Below are 16,654 nucleotides of genomic sequence, written 5' to 3'. Positions count from 1 at the left end.
ATACGGGGTGCCTGGTTGACAGAAACCGCTCTGGAGAACCCGGTAGCGTACGACCAGCAAGCGCCTTATTCTTCTTCCATTTTTGCTGCTGCTACTGCTGTTTGCTTGATACTCTATAGTATTTTGTTGCATTTTGTGTACGGCTGGCAGCGTAGCAGACCTGTACGGAACGGCACAGGGGGGTGGGGGGTGCTACTTAAAGTCAACGGATTCGGATGCTAACGATCCTTTCCAAGGCCTGGAAACAAAGCCAGCTGATTAACTGGAGGCCTTTCAGCGGCAGACGCATGAGGGTCTGGGATCAATACGCCGCTAACAAGCAAACGAATGAGCAGGTGTCCCCCTCTCCTCCATAACCTTTCTGATGTTCCCGTGATCGGCTCTTGAGGTATGCAGGGGTGTAGGATTTCATCTCCATGCACAGGTGCTTCAGACATCTCCCTACAGGACCTGCTTCTGTTGTTCTGTGGGACTCAGATGTGTTTTCCCATGCCCACACAGAAAACCGAGCCGAACCGTCCCGTGCGGCCGTCTCGCCCGGCGTCTCTATCTCCACCGATGCCTGTGAGGATTCAATCAGCACGTCTCTGTGGTTTTGTGGAGGCACGGGCAGCCCTTGCCACAGAGGAGGTCATTAAAATACATTCCTGTCTGTTTATTGTTCCCCCCCCCGCCCCCTTCAACTCGCAATAAATTATCATTAATTTGCATTTACTTACATGCTGAGTAGTATATATTAAAACTGTGCAAGAAGAACATTTAAAAAAATCACTTTAGGTGACATACAAGGTAGATAGAGGGAGGGGTGGCAGTGGCGCGGGGGGGGGTGCAGGCTAATGTGTGACAAAGTAGGGGCGTGTAATTAGGGCAGGCTGAGACACTATTTATTCACTGGACAAACAGCAGCTTAGTCATGCAGTTCCCTAATGCCATACGTCTTCTCCAAATATATGACAGGGCTCCTGCAAAACTCATTACAGCTCCGCAAACATTTGCTTTGCCGGAAATCATTTTTCCCCCCTATCTCGCCGTCTTCCGCGTTTTTTATCTCCGTGCATATTAAAAACCGGAGGACGCGTGATTTAATTTTATTCGATTTTATTTGATTCCCATCCTCTCTGAAGGTCACCGGCAGGCAGGATGCTAATTGGGCCGAAGGGCAGAGAGGTAGGCCATCGGACAAGCGGACAGACAGGCCAACTGAGAGACAGACAGACAGACAGACAGACAGACAGGCACGCAGACTCAACCCACTCGATACTCCTGCTCCCACCGATTGATTGCTCTTCTGACGAATGAGCTTTTAATTGACACGTAATGTGGAACAATTAACTCTCCAGTCGGGAGCCTCTCAATCTTGCGTGACTGTTATGTAGCCGGAGCCACAGGATGCCGCTGAGCTGACACTCTGAAGACACGGGGAGCTCTCCGCACCGACAGTCACAGGCAGCGATTTAGACAGAGCGCACTGGCCCAGGTTTCTCCCAGATATTCCCACATCCATAGTGCAAATATCATCCTGTTGCAGGTCTGAAGACTGGAGGCACCAGGCCGAGCTATCCCACACAGGTGTGTTGGTGCCTGCTCCCCTTTGTGACTGCTGTTTAACCACAGTTCTATTATCTCCGTTAAGGCTCCCGTGAGCCTGCGGGGACACACACACTAATAACTCCTTTAGGACTGGAGCCAGTGAATATATCGGCACACAAAGGTGTAGGAGAGGAAGTGACGCCGCTCCGGGCTATGAGGGAGAACCCAACAGTGGTGAACACTGCCAAGCCCCACTGTGTTGGTTTGTACAATGTGTACGCACCTCAAAACAAGTTCACTACGGGCAATGGACCAATTGAATCTGTGCGGAGCAGGCACTGGGAATCCCGATCAATCCCAGTGTTAGCGGCCCAGATCAAAGGCGCAGGACGTCAGACACAGTCAATGGATCGAAGACCACGATGAGGGAGAAAGGCGTTTCTCTGAATGACTCGGCAACAGACGGATGGGTAGAAAGACAGAAATCAAGGCCGATCCACAGGAAAACAGAGACAGCAGGCCAGCCCGCTCCACACAGAGCGCCGCATTCGCACATGGGCCGACCGAGACGCAGAGACAGACATGCGGCCGCCGAGGAGACGGCGCACAGATGGAAACCTGAAAAATGAAAGAGGCGAACGGGACAGAGCTGTGCAGCGCCATCTTGGGAGCCGGCACTGCGCGAGCGAGACGGGGGGGCAGTCACTGCAGGGCACTAGAAGATGCGGGGGTGATACTGGTACCCGCAGCCAATCCCCACACATACCACACGGCCCCACGCAGCAACAGGGCTGATAACAGAGGATCTGACAGGACACACGCCTCTCTGCTCGGCTCCGGCGCGCAGGCAAGCTGTGTGCAGGACCACGTATGTCACTGTGCATTCAGCTATAGGACAGAAGCAATCCCTAGCGAGTCTCACTTCATTTGGGCACTTTGCATTATTTATTTCCTTAAAAGGGATTTACCCGGGGACTGGGAATCTGCAAAGCGACGTGGTTGTCAGGGAAATCCCCCACAATGCATCAGTTACTCCAGCTGCAGGATCGGAGACAATCTCTATATTTAGGAGTGCCACACTTGTGCTGTTCAGACATGGCATAAGACACGCTGTGCATTATGGGTAATTGTAGCCTGTGGGCAGCAATTGATGTTGGGAATCACAGAAAAACACCTGCATTTCCCTCATGGAGTGAACAATGCTGAACAGGCTGCTAACAGCACTACAGACATAGACTACACAGACACACACACACACATTGTATGCAGGACCACCCAGTCCTTTTGAAAACCCTGCATCTTCACACACAGAGGAGTCCTCATCACTCTCTCTCTCTATCGCTCTCTCCCCTCTCCCTCTCTCTCTCTCTCTCTCTCTCTCTCTCTCTCTCTCTCTCTCCCTCTCTCTCTCTCTCTTTCTCTCTCCAGAGTAACGTGTGTTGAATACCTGTGCTAGTGCCCTCTGACATAGCTACACAAACACCTGGGGGAATACAATAGGAAAATAAAAAGGCAGTGTCAGATCAGAAGACCTATTTGTTTGTAAAGCGAGGGTAATGTGACATAGTAGTTACAGTTGGCTTAATTTGGCTCTCAGCATCCCTGGCCAACCCCCCCATCCTCCACCCTCCTGGCTTTCCCAGAGCCGCTGCTGGGAGAGACACACTGGGCTGTGTTTGTTTGTGATAGGTCAGGCCAGGCCTGGTTGTTATTCCAAGGCCATGCAGCAGTAGAAAATGAACTCGGTTTTTGTTTCTGTTTGTTTGGAGGAGAGGATGGAGAGACAAGAACGGAGCGCAGTGGGGAAACAGGAAGTGAGGTGGCGGAGGCCGATCAATGGCCAGGCACTTATTTATTTTGGCACTAGACAGGACAGGCGTTCCCGTTTACACGCTGCATTTGTACCTTTATTAACAGCATCATGTCACTGACATGAGGAAGACAAGACAGATTATGAAGGATGCTGAGAAAGCGAAGGGAGGGGGCAGAGGTGCAAGTCCCTGAATATCTGTGTCGGGTACAGTTTGGTGATTTTTAAATATTTCAATTCTGTCCATTCAAAACGACTGTGCTGGTTTGAGTGAGTCACATTTATAGGCAGATATGTATTTTGCCTAAAAGAAAGAAGCATTCAGCAGCCAGTGTTACACCCGGGGAACTCAAAACCAAAAACAGAACTGGCTACCGTCCCTCCCCAGCTCTGCACCTAGTGTGAGAACGAATTCAGACCCCACAGTCCACCATCTGTTCTCCAGCCTGTAAACACATTAGCAGTACAGCACCGCGCCGCCCATTACCGAAGATCAGATCACATTCAGGCGACCTTTGGATTCTGCCGCACACGCCCGGTTCAGCTGTATCGTACTGCAACCCTTCACCTCTCACTCTCTCGCTGTTTGTCTTCTACCTTTCTGCGGTATCGTTACTGCCCTGTTCTCTCCTCCGTACTGCTTTGTTAAAGACCTCTCCAGCGCCTCTGCGCAGCTTTGTTACGATTCTCTGTACGTGTCTGATGCCACTGAGATTCTGGATGCAAATTGAAGGCTTCAGGCCAAGTAAATAAGCACAAAAAAACAGTAATAACATTACCGTGGGACTGAGGATTCGGGACCACGTCTGAAAAACCACTAAACACTGTGTCTAGATCTTCTCCACAGTTTTGGCAGTGTGGAAGATTTTAAGAGTGTTATTGCTCTGTTTTTTTTCCTTCTATTTTTATTAAAACTTCATGAATACAAATTGGACCAGCACCCTGGCGGCCGAGCTTCGTACATACTGAAGCTTCTGAAGAGTATTCTTAGACACGCCAGTCAGTGCGGCTTTGTGATAATCAAGTCTGGAGGACACATGCATGTACAAGCTTCTCTGCAGCAGACAGCGACAACACGGGGCATAATCTCCTTAAGATGGAAAAAGGACAACTTGGCACTATTCCGAACATGCTGCTCAAAGGTTCATTTATTTATTTATATCTGAGCCCATTCATACAAGTAAGTCTGCATCTCCTTTTGCGGGTTGCTGAAGTTTGTCGGTTTTGTTTACCGTGTTTCAAAAGTACTTTTAAACACACGCCTTGTTGCTGACTTTCCTTCTTCCCAAACCGTGTGGAGGTGTACTGAGACGTCTCCCAAAATATCCCTGCTGTGTACGTTGTTGTTTTTTGACTATTATTATTTCATTTGAAATCTCCTAGGTGTACAAGAACAGAGAGAGCAGAGCCGCACAGACACAAGAGCGATTCAAATCCCATCGCTGACACCAACTGCACCCCCACCCCCTCCGCTACGCGTCGAACACTTGCTTTAGAAAGGGAAACAGATCAGGGTAACCAGGCAGGTAATTAACTCTTTCCATCCCAATACAGGCTAAAGTTTCTGAAGTTTCTTTTCATTTGTATTTTACCGGGTCAAGACAGAGGAGCACCGAAACATCCAAGAGCTACAGCAGAGAACTTCCAAGATTCAATCAAGAACATAAAGGCAGCCAGTCACAACAATGTTTATATTTATATACTGTATATATTATACACACACCCACACACTTACACACAGAATGTATTTTTAGTTTGTCTTGCCTTTATTTATTTATGTATGCATTCATTCATTCAGAGCAGAATCAGCAATATGGGGGATAAGAGCAAACCCACCAGCTTGTCTTTCCTTCTCACTTCTCACCAGAGAGCAGACGCACACTTTCACTTCTCCTAAGCAATGTCATTGTGTGCCTTCGGATTCAGGGACGTATAATTACAGCTGGCTCAGGCTAGCTGCGGGGCCCAGGTATTCACATAATTACCATATCAATTTCAATTTGATGCTCCAGCTTTTTGATAATGAATTCAGGTGCGTCAATACCGCAGAAAGCCAGGGAAGCCTGGGAGGGAGAGAGAGAGGGTTGTGTGTGTGTGTGTGTGTGCGTGTGCGTGTGTGTGCGTGTGTGAGCGTGTGTGTGTGTGCGTGTGCAAAGAATGACTATTCACCTGCTGAAATCTCTGCAGAAATGACTCCCCTAATCCTCTCAAGTTTAAATTACTGGGTATCAATTTGTAGCAGCAGCAGCTTCACAAGCAATTATTCAATGATAGGCAAGTTCAGCCATTCTCTACACAACCCATTGAGAATATGCACCATCACAATGCCAGGCTGGGTTCTGGTCCCATTCCAACTCTACAGCCTGTACACGGGCTTGACCTGCTTTTGCAATATCCTCATGCACAGACCACGGTCACTAGGCCTATTATACCTCCGCCCCTCCAGTATATAAATGAATGAATGTGTCCATTGTCCCACAACACTTCCACACAACATGTGGGATCAATATCAACCTTCTATGTGAGTATCTGCCTCTGCCGTGTTGGTGTCTCATCCGTTTCGTGCTTGGCGTTGTGCCCCCCTTCCTCCCGGCCCGCTCATCTGAATACTGCTCCGCTCCCGGCTTATCTCCCCGTGTGCAACCACAGTGGCTTTCGCTTATTTGTCTGCTTATCGTGTACACGTCCCGAACCGCAATACCGGCCGAGATTGGCAGGCGAGTTCACTTCTTGTTCGCGTCTCACCTGCGATAAGATCTGCGAGGAATCATCCGGCACGGCGAGTCTGGGATATTAATCCTGTCTGCCGCACGCAAAGTGCACGCTGATTGCATGCCGTACTCTTATCTGATCCCCATTTTGCTTTTAGATGCTGTCTGGTATTGGGGGGGGGCTGGACTGGAGCTGCACGAGGGGAGTCCCTCTGTGGAAAGCAGAGGCATTATGTTAAACACAAAACATATTCCAGGGCTCTGAAAGTGCCCAGGGCCGCTCTGGTTATTTCAGTTCAGGTTTTCAAGCTCACCTTTCAACCGTGGCTAATTTCATCTGAATTGACATTGTATGAATATATATTTATTTATATAACAAGAAGTGTGGGGGGGGGGGGGCAGAAGTGTAAACTTGCTGGGAGCAACCCTGATTCATTTCCTTGGCTTGCTCATCCATCAATGAGCCGCACACACCTCAGCGTTCAGCACGCTTCGTTTGATTGGAAAACGCTGTGAAGTTGATGATCATGCGCGCCGTAGAAATATGCAGAAGGGGTTGGGGGGGTCAGCTGAGGAAACATGGAACAGCTCAGTTTGCATATTTTCAGCAGAAAGCCTCTCTTTCACAGGAGGACTCGAATTTGACCGCGTTTTTGTACACAGTAACGGAGCCTTGCTTCCCCCTTACATGCTCATTACTATCACTCTACTTCTGAGTCACAACATGCCAAAAGGAACCTGGACCGTCTGCGGTGCCCCCAATCAACATTTCTGTCCCATTTAGTGTCCCTGCATGTGAGTTATTCCCAGTTAATCAGCTGGACAAAGTCAGCTCTCCACGCGGGCAACTTCGAGCCAACGATTTGGCGATGGAAACTGGAGGCACGTTCTTCCTTTACACAGAGTCGTGGGGGGTCTGCAACTAACATCTCTGACGTGCAGTTGAAGCGGATTATGTGGTTTCCACCAAGACGCAGCTGGATAAACTCCTAGGCTGGAGTAGCTGTGGAAAACCAAGCCAGCCGAACGTCCTGCTATGGTTTGTGACCCTTCTGTAGGGACTTATAAAGCTTGTTATTGTTTATGAAGTCGACGGTACCAGATAGACATCGGGATTAAAGCACATCTAGTCCTGGTGCTGCAATGCGAGAGTCTTTGAAGAGCAGGGCTTAGTTTAGTCAGGGTTCAAAGGCTTTTCACTCGCCCCCTTCCTGGGGATCAGAGTGCCACCCTTTTTTGAAGCATAAAAGGGTCAGATGAGAGAAGACGACAAACAAGAAAGAAAATCCGTCTGCCTTCCCCCCCTGAAACCCCGGCGGTGTTCAGGTTCAGGGAACGCCTGGCTCTCTCACACTCTCTCTTTCATTTGCGCAGCCGGTGCCCGTGATACATGATTTATGGGGAGACGAGGGCGGGAGAGAGAGATCGAGTCCTAGCAGGGAACTATATTTTCCACAGCCCCAATTACAATTACTTTTTCGACCTTAAAAAAAAAGACAAAAAACAGATCAAAAGCATAAACAGTCCTTGCAGCTCTGCAGAGACAGCTGGGACATAACTACAAAACTGAGACAGTGCTAAAATAACAAAACTGCGGTGTGCGTTCGAGGGGAACTCTTCTGAAGTTAGACTAACATGCTTTGCAAGTCGCCTAATTAAAGAAACTGAAATGGAAGTGACTTTCTGTTCCTCTCTAATCACTCAATTAATCCCCCCTCTCTTTTTCTTAGACTACCACTTTTACACAATCCCTGCTTTTCGGTCACGGTATGTTTCCATCAACATTGGCAGCAGACGGCTGTCCAAATTACCACAACGCATACTGAGCATCATGGGAGCCCTATGAGGATCATAAACCTCTACCTAGCACGTGGTATAATCCATGGCCTGCCAGGGGATCATGAGTAAGTCGCTGTGTGTTCAGTGGCTACTCCAGCGCGGCGCCAGGCCAGCGTAAATATCCGCACAACTCTCGAGGATCTCTGCCATCGGTCAGACCAGGGCCGGCTGAGGACACAGCTGTCAGTGTAAGGAGCTCATTTGCCTCGGCTCTGACCCGTGGGCGGCCGGAGAGGAGAGGATTCGCTGTCTCTTTATGAAGACGTTCATTTTCGATTGGGTGTTGTGTTTGTTTCATTCACTGTGTTTTCTGGCATCGTATCTGGGGACACCCCACCCAAGGACAACAGCTCCAGTGCTAAAATAAAAAACAGATTGCTATGTATCGAGAGGCGTTGTGAGTCAAAGGGAAGGCCTCAACCCAGGACACACACCTGTTGTAGCCTGCAAAGAAGTGATAAAAACATATACTGTAGCAATATCTATCTCTCTATCGGTATATCTTTCTATCTGTCTGTTTCTATTGGTCTCAGAGGCCCACTGTTTATCAGTTTGCCTGTTTGTCTGCTTGAAAGCACATAGTTGATTCTCCTGCAGGGACACAGGTCTAACACAAGGTTTGGACTACTCTAGCCTTTGGTACTGGGCTTCACGTGAGGAATAATACAACAGAAGTGAGTTGGCCTTGAGAGGCTTTGGGTCCAGGAGGGGTGACAGTTCATTTTCTTTTCATTCCAAGCCATCTTTTATTTTTGTTTCACTCTTTCTCCATCTCTGGCATCCTAGCAAACCCCACACTCAGATACTCAAGCCACAATAATAATAAAACCACATATGTATTCATCGTAATAAAAAGAATACAAGCCAAGTGCCAAATGTTTACAGTGTCGTGTTCAGCTCACCAGGTACAGCGCCCCCCCACGCCCTGTGACTGATCACACATGGGGACCCTGGCTTTTCTAGTCCAGCAGAGACATAAAGGAAACGGGCGGACAACAAAAAAAGGGACAACAAGCTGTGCTTCCTTGCTGCACGTTTCTGCTCGCATCTCCATTAAACGCCCCCCACAGTGGATCAGTATATGAAAGGAAAGTCTGTCTTCCGTGTGTGAGATTTCAGCGCTTATGAAGAGCGAAAGTGACACCGGTGCGCAGTGTGGGGATGGATGCGATCGCTCTGCATTTCCAGCTTGCACAGAGTGCTCAGGAAAAAAACACACACAAAAAACACAGCTTCGATCGGCAGGAGACATTTCATCCTGTCTTTATCTGAGCTTTGGGAGGATCTGGAGGTTATGTGCGCTGGAGGAGCGGAGACAAAGCCCGGGCTCCTGCAGTGGCAGACGGGCTGTAGGTGAATATGCCAACTGTATGAGACTGACCGGCCTGGCCTTGTCACAATGGGCCGCACTCCCTCTCTGTGGGCCACCGACAGAGCAGGGCCTCTAGTGGCATGTCCCTGACCATTTAAAACATCTGAATAGGCCCTGTTGGGCTGTATAGATACATTATGATTATTATTTACAAAAAACATGACACATTTGGCATTGGGCATTGTGTTGTCATGTAGATTAGCGACTAGGAACCTTTACTGACAAAAAACGAGTGACTGGAGCCATTTGAAGTATTACTAGTAGTGGAAACCACTCCAGTTCTGTGCAGGGAATTGGAGGGGGTTTTTTCAATTTTGACCTAAAGGTGTAATGCAGTGAAGTGGGAAGCACGTCCTGTTTGAGAAACGTAACGTGGACACCTGTGCGTCACCTCTGATTGGCTCGGTGCTGCGTACAGGGCCGAATGGCTGTTGATGAGAAACCTCACCTTGAAAAACACAATTTCGGTAGGTAAAACTGTTCTATTGTTTCAACCTCATGCACATTTCACTTTGGTGTTTGTCATGGGCGCACTATTTGTAGAGTGTATCTACTACTTGTAGATTTGCTCGGGTATTGGGTGCCGAGCGCTGGGGTGAAATGCGTCTGTATACAAAACACCGTGCTGACCATGTGCACAGTTGTAAGTAGGCCTGTGCTGTCTGTGGTTATGTAGATTTTTTGTTTTTTGGGGGGGTAGTGAATTTTTGGTTAAGAGCCGGCTCAAACATGTCCCGCACCTGTCTGTGTGACAGTCACTACATCATGCATGAGGGTGTGCAGTTTCAGTCCAGCGTGGCCATTGAACGCAGGCAGTTTGTAGACTGAAGAGGGTCGTCCAGGTACGCGTCTCTGCTCGGTGAGGAGCCCCACCTGAGGGAGGAATCACTGGACTGGATACACACATACAGGTGGGGGGGCTCATTATATTGTTGCATAATTAATGGTATCAGCACCCGTGAGATGCAGGTGAGATGTGCGGGGCTGCACAGTGAGGAGCACCATCGCCCATCTACAGTGTTACACTCGGGGAGGGGGGTGGGGGGCGTTCTCTATCAATAATGAAATAAACAACACTTCCAACAATTTGTCCCTTACAGCCAATTACAAGTGACGACATTTAAAGAGGGAGGGGCTGAAAAAAAGAAATGGTTAGGGCAACTTCAAAGCATTGCACGGGGGTATATTTGCTCTAATTAACCGCAGCATCCTAAACAGCATGCCAGGACAGCCCACTGTACCCACCGCACTGGAGGAGTTCAGGAGAGCCCCCCAGAAAATGCTATAGAAACCGTCCAGATGCCCCCAGTGTCTCTACAGTGTGTGCAGTGGAAAGAGCGCCAGTCTCCCGTGGGATGGATATTAATGATAATCATGATGCTTATTATGATCAAGTCTTAGTGGGTCAATCCAATGCGTGACCCTTGTGTAACCCCGTTTACTAACGGCTCTGTGTTCTGCTCGCACGCCTACGTGGGCAGCCGCAAAACGCGTGCGATGCCAGGAAAGATGCCCGGACTCGGATCATAACATCACCAAGTGACGATTCATCCCAGCATCCCCGGCACGCACAAGAAACACGCACACAACGCCTGCCAGCCCCAAACCGGGCTCAGATTGCACTGTGAGACGAGCTGCCCCTTCCCCACAGGGCACACGGCACGCCAGCCGGGGAGCAAAGCACAGACACACGCACTGAGCACACGGTATGCGCACTACGCGATGCCAGCGGAGCGCCTTTCTTTATTCTGCTGAAGATGCGAATAGCTGTTACAAACACAAGCAGCTGTCGCGAATGTCCAATAACAATGAGACGATACACACGATTATAAATCAAACCAAACGCATACACACATCGCCAGTGCTGCACAGACAAGCCCGTATGTCGGATCTGTCCACACAGACAATGCCAGCAGTAATCGCATGCAGTGCACCCGGCGCGCAGTCTTACCTCGCTCGGTGCGATCGCTAACATCAGCAGCAGGAAGATGGCACTAAATAGATGCATCCTCTCAGTATGAACAGGGTTACAGATAGCACGGGTGCTGCGGGCTCTTCTTCGCTCTCTCTCTCTCTCTCTCTCTCTTTCCTTGAGCCGGTGTTTCTGTCGAAAGCCTTGTCTTAAACACAGTCCGGTCCCCCCGCGGGTGTCCGTGGGCTGTGCGCTGTCATCGCCGCGGCTCCGTCTCCTCTGCCACCGAGGCTCGCAACACTGATCTGCTGCTGTGGTTTCTTCCTTCCTCCCCTCTTTAATTTCCACGTCGCCTCCACCACCAGCACCAGCACCAAATATATTAACTGGTCATGTCTGAAGAAGGAGGAAAAAAAATGGGGGGTGGGTGAAGGGGGGGGGGGTCGTCTTTCTCTCTGCTCGGTACTTTTTCTTCTGTTTTTTTGCCCCCTCCACCAAGCCCTAGATATGTTAAAATAGATGCACAATTGTGGGAAATCAGAGGTTGGATTGAATTGAAGGGAGGGAGGGAGGGAGGGACAGAGAGAGAGAGAGAGGGAGAGAGAGGGAGAGGGAGAGAGAGAGAGAGAGAGAGAGAGAGAGAGAGAGAGAGAGAGAGAGGGAAGAAATCCACGCAGGGGTTGCAAGGTGCTCAGAGCCGGGCTGGGAGTCGCGGCGTTGCGCGCTGCCACCGCCAGGGGGCGCAAAACCCCACTCTCTCTCCGGGCGAGGTAGTCAGGCTAGGCTTTGAACCAACACATCTGTTTCATATACTGCCGCGCCTACTACTTTAATTGATTAATTGGTTATCGTGATGATTATTTAAAGTGTCATTCTCCCCTGAAACAAGTTTCTTAAAGCAGTTACCCTGATGCGCTACTTTGTAACCCCACCCCAGGCGGTGCAGCTACGGCTCTCAGTGCCGATGAAAGCGGTTTAAATTCTGCTTCTGTCGAGGTCAGGCTTTGCGCAGACTGTCAGTAGATTAAGCAGAGTGCAAAACTGCCCATTGATTTGATCTTTTTAGATCCGTCTCCAACTACCAGTGTTTTTTGAAAGGAGAACGCTTACAATTAGCCATTTCCCTTTTCTGTCTCGTTTGCACAATTGTGTGGGTGTAGTCCAGCTGCTTGTGATGAAAATATTCCTGTCCCCATTTCTGTCTCCTAAAGTGAATGGTCCCGATGCCTTTAGTTCCTAAATGATTAGATAACAGTCATATACAGCACATCTGCATATCAATGACGGCTTCCCAGCAAACTGTGCTCCACTGCAGCTCCAGCGCTGACCTTAGCAGCGGACGACACGGCGCCGGTGACTGGAGAGCGGCAGTAATAGAGACCCAGGCCTGCCCTCTCCCGCTCCGCGCTGTGTGCTGGCGAGGTGGCGGTCTGGCAGTGTCTATTCAAAGCAGAGACTGACGCACGTTGTCTGACACACAACACAAAGAAGCTGACACACACACACACACACACCAGCACGTACTACATGGACCACATCGAAGGCCTGTGACACTGTTTTTCCCCCAGTGACAATCTGCGTCAGTAAGACCTTTATTGGTCCCAGGATAATATAGTAATAATAATAATAATAATAACACAATTTGCTGCACTGCATCTAATAAATGAGATTCAAATGAGCACTTCTGAAACATTAGAGGAATTGCCAGGGCCTCCCGCAGTGAATGACCATCCTTTCCAGTGCATTTAGTTTGTGCCCACTCCGTTTCATGCTTGGTGTTTTGTCAGCGTGTGCTGGGGCACGTACTACATCAGTGCAGCTGTCAAGACCAGCGCTCTTGTGTTTGACGGTCAGAGTCGAGAAGCAGAAGTTGTTTACCACGTGAAAACCATGGGATGAAGCGAGTGTCTGTATTGGCGGTGCGGCGTTGTGCTCTCTGCGTGTTGCCGTTGTGTGTCGACAGGATTACGGACACGCCTGCGTGAAAGGGGATATGACCGGCAGGGTGGCAGAGTAATCCACTATGACACCATAATCTCCAGCTCACGGAGGGGAAGCGCTGGGGGCGAGGCTGGAGTTCACACGCACTATTGTTGGGGATTGGGAGCGCGGTGCATGTTTGTGTCCGTGCTGTTTCCTGTGTGTGACTGCAGCTATCGCCTGGACTTCCTTGTGTGGAGGATTAAGGACAGAAACAATGGAGGGAATTATTTAATTGGATTTCCTGACTTCTTGCTTGTTTTATAATACTAATAATGACAATAATAATAATTCCTTTCCTAATGAAGGCCTTCTCTTTAGTCTCACTTTTCTGAGTGTGTGTATTATAGTTCTGTAACAGCGCTGTCTCTCGTTTGTGCTCTGTGCTCACCATGTGACGGACTGATCAGATAACAACGATAATATAGTGCCTAGTCCACTCCAAACTGGGGTCACGTCCTTAAGTCAACGGACCGGGTCATTTCCTCTGAGAAGTCCCTGTGGGAAGACCTGAGTGTAGCAGCAGAACAGAAAGTGCTAAGATATTGAACTAACGCCTCCATGGATTCTCAATTATAACAACCTCCTTGAAACACAACAAACTAACGAAAGCATCTCTCAATACATGAGCTGCCTGTAAAACACGCAAGCACCGCTGCGCTTCCGAACCACGGCTGCAGCCCGTCGGACTCCCTCTTTTCCCTCGGGTGGCCCAGTTCTGACCCAGTCCCCTTCGGCGTGGCGTCCCACTCGGTGGGCCGACTCTATTGTGTGAAGCGAGAGTGTGCGGATGACCCGTGGCCGGCCCGTGATCGTCCTGAGTTTTGACAGTTTGGGATTTTCCCCCTCTGGCTGTCATAAATATTGCATGTGCGGTGCAGTGCAGTATATGTCTTCTTTTATTTCCCTCCCCCCCCTTCATGTTTTAAAATAAACCTGGCAAATGTTTTGCAAGCTCACCAGTGTCTGTGGCAGAGGGTGAGGGAGGGAGTCTGTTTGTCTGCCGCTGCCAGAACAACAGCAACTACTTTTGGATAGTAAGTGATTTAGACCTGGAACTAACAGGTGATTTGACGTCAATTAAGCAATCAAGACCAGAGCTGGAATTGGGAGCAGAAACCCAGTTTGCCCTCAGAGACCCGGACCTGAACCATGAAGCCCCAGCCTGTCACATTAATGTTTCTCTTGGGGAGTTGAAAACAGCTCAGAGATTTAGGTAAAGGGGTTCTATCAATCCTTCACAAAAATACAGGTTGTATTACTATATATGTTAATCTTGCTTTATATTACCACATCAAGACCCTAAACTGAAATGTGTTGTTGTTGTTTTTAAGCTTTATTTTTCCCACCAAGGTACAATGAATTCCTCCTTTTCCTTTTTGCAGTTTGTATTGTTAAACAAAATAAAAACATCACGGTTTTGCTGCGTAAACAGAATCAGAAATGAGATTTACTTGGCCTGAACACAGAGCTAACACAGAGGTTTATACCTTTATGTGACAGGACTGGGTGTTTTTGTTTCCTGTGTGTGTGTGAGAGCGAGAGAGAGAGAGAGTGTGTGTGCGAAGAAGTTAAAGAGGTTTTGACTAGAGCATCACATCCTGTCATTGAACCCTTCAGACTGTCTTTAAGTCCCACGTGTCCAATCTGAAGGCGGACGTGAGATTGTAGTGTGAGGATCTTGTAAGTCATGGATGTCGATTCAGAAACAGGTCCCGGCCACAATCTTGCATTTGTCAGGCCAGAGAAGAACCTGGGAGATTATTACAGGTACACAGACAGACCCTACTGGATTGCAACGAGCAGCGTTTTACTCTTACATTAGCAAACTGGAACAAAACACCAAGCACAGATAGGAGCAGACACCAACACCCTGGCAGAATCTGGGAACTCGGGTCTGTGTGTCGCGGACGGAGATGAGGCCGAGAATCGGTCAGGGGGCTGGGATCTGGAGTGTCAGTGTTGCCTTGTATAGTGGGAGAGAGAGTGGGGAAGAGAGACAGAGAGAATCGCAGGGGGACGGTTCTGGCTGGTGCAGAGGTTGTAGAAGTGCCCCGTCTAGATGCTAGCAACTTTGCCGCCCAGTTTCTGAAGATTTGGCAGCTTCCCAGTGGAGCTATTTTTACAGATCGCTTCAGCGTGTGATAGTGTGGGAACACTGGCCAGAGCTTAAAGTTTATTATTAAAATAAATACATAGAGTAATGAGGTTGAAAGGGACAATCAGAGTTCAGAGCAAAACGAGAAGAAATCAGAAAGGCCATTGCAAGACTCGTAGCAGTCATTCGTGATGGAACAAAGATGATGCCAAGAGCTCTTGAGGTTTCGTGTTTATGACGAGGTGCCGATTGCATTTCCAGGCTCCCTCGTCTCAGCCCGGTCGGTCCGCAGCTCATTTCTAGACCGATCCTTCCGGTTGATTAGTGTGAAAGGCAAACGGACCAAAAGCGGCAGTCCCTCTGCCTGTGAACCCCCTGCGTGTCGGCCCGGGATCTTGGTGACATCTCTATCCGGACACGCTGCGCAAGACGCGTAATTGTTCATGTCGATCGACTGGATGGTGGGTGAGCGCGTCTTAATGAGATGTAATGGAGCGAATACCGTTGTTAACAATTAATGAGGAAATCTCATCCATCAGGGAGGAATCATTAAGATTCTTTCTGCATGTATGTGTAAAATATTTATGTTTCATGCTATACACCGCTGGCAGCTTGCCGAATATAGATAGCTAAAAGAGATCTTTATGAATATCCTCCTTGGCCATAAATATGAGAGCGCTTGGGCTGCACAGACAAAAAGGGGTTTATTTACACTGTGATTAATGTATTGCGGTGTGCTGTTCTTGACATCGCTGAGCTTGACATGCTGTCTGTGTTCAGGACTCCATCTGTACACGGCAAGGGAAGAGCAGACAGACCGCAGCGGTGTGTGCGTTTCAAAACCCGAAACCCAGCGGTTTGATCTTCATCATCCTCGTCATCCTGGTTGTCCTAGCTTACACGTCTCCATCTCCAGCCCACACTGTAGGTCCACAACAGACAACTTGAACACTTTACAGTTTCTTGTATGTTGATTTGTGTTGTTGAAACTCAGAGCCCTTGGCTTTACCCCAGCCTGGAATAGCCAATCATTGTTCAGCTCTCCTCGCTGCCGCACTCGAACCCCAGAGGAGGGCAGTGCATGCCAACACCGAGCCGCCCACAGCTCTTCAAACACGAGTGGGCTTCAGTGCCAAGTGGAGGACCGGCCCGGCGCCCACTCCCTGCCTTCCTCAGATGTGGGTAGAGCTTGGGTCACATTCAAGTGGACAATATAGCTGCTGCTGTAAGATTGGAGAACAGAGTTTCAGAGGACGTCCCGGATGACTGGTAACTACAGAAAAATGTTAAATATATATCATTCAACCATAATTCTCCAAGCAACCAGAATAAAAACATATGACAGGTGTCTGTTTTTGTGTGTGGGCCAGAATGGAGACCATCACGTAGGGGTGAGTCCTGC

General features: G+C 48.9%; 1 protein-coding gene across 1 annotated transcript in view; it reads right to left on the bottom strand.

Annotated features, from left to right (window-relative positions):
• Positions 1–11,702, bottom strand: part of olfm2a (olfactomedin 2a) — a 116,022-nt gene extending 104,320 nt beyond the window's left edge. Inside the window, exon 1 of the mRNA XM_066707828.1 lies at positions 11,214–11,702. Coding sequence (XP_066563925.1) covers positions 11,214–11,270 — 57 coding nt within the window. The 5' untranslated portion in view covers positions 11,271–11,702. The remainder of the gene's footprint in view (positions 1–11,213) is intronic.
• Between the last annotated feature and the right edge of the window lie 4,952 nt (positions 11,703–16,654).

The sequence above is a fragment of the Amia ocellicauda genome, chromosome 7, assembly GCF_036373705.1.
Source record: "Amia ocellicauda isolate fAmiCal2 chromosome 7, fAmiCal2.hap1, whole genome shotgun sequence".
NCBI classification, from domain to species: Eukaryota; Metazoa; Chordata; class Actinopteri; order Amiiformes; family Amiidae; genus Amia; species Amia ocellicauda.
This window is presented reverse-complemented; position numbering and strand designations above follow the sequence as displayed.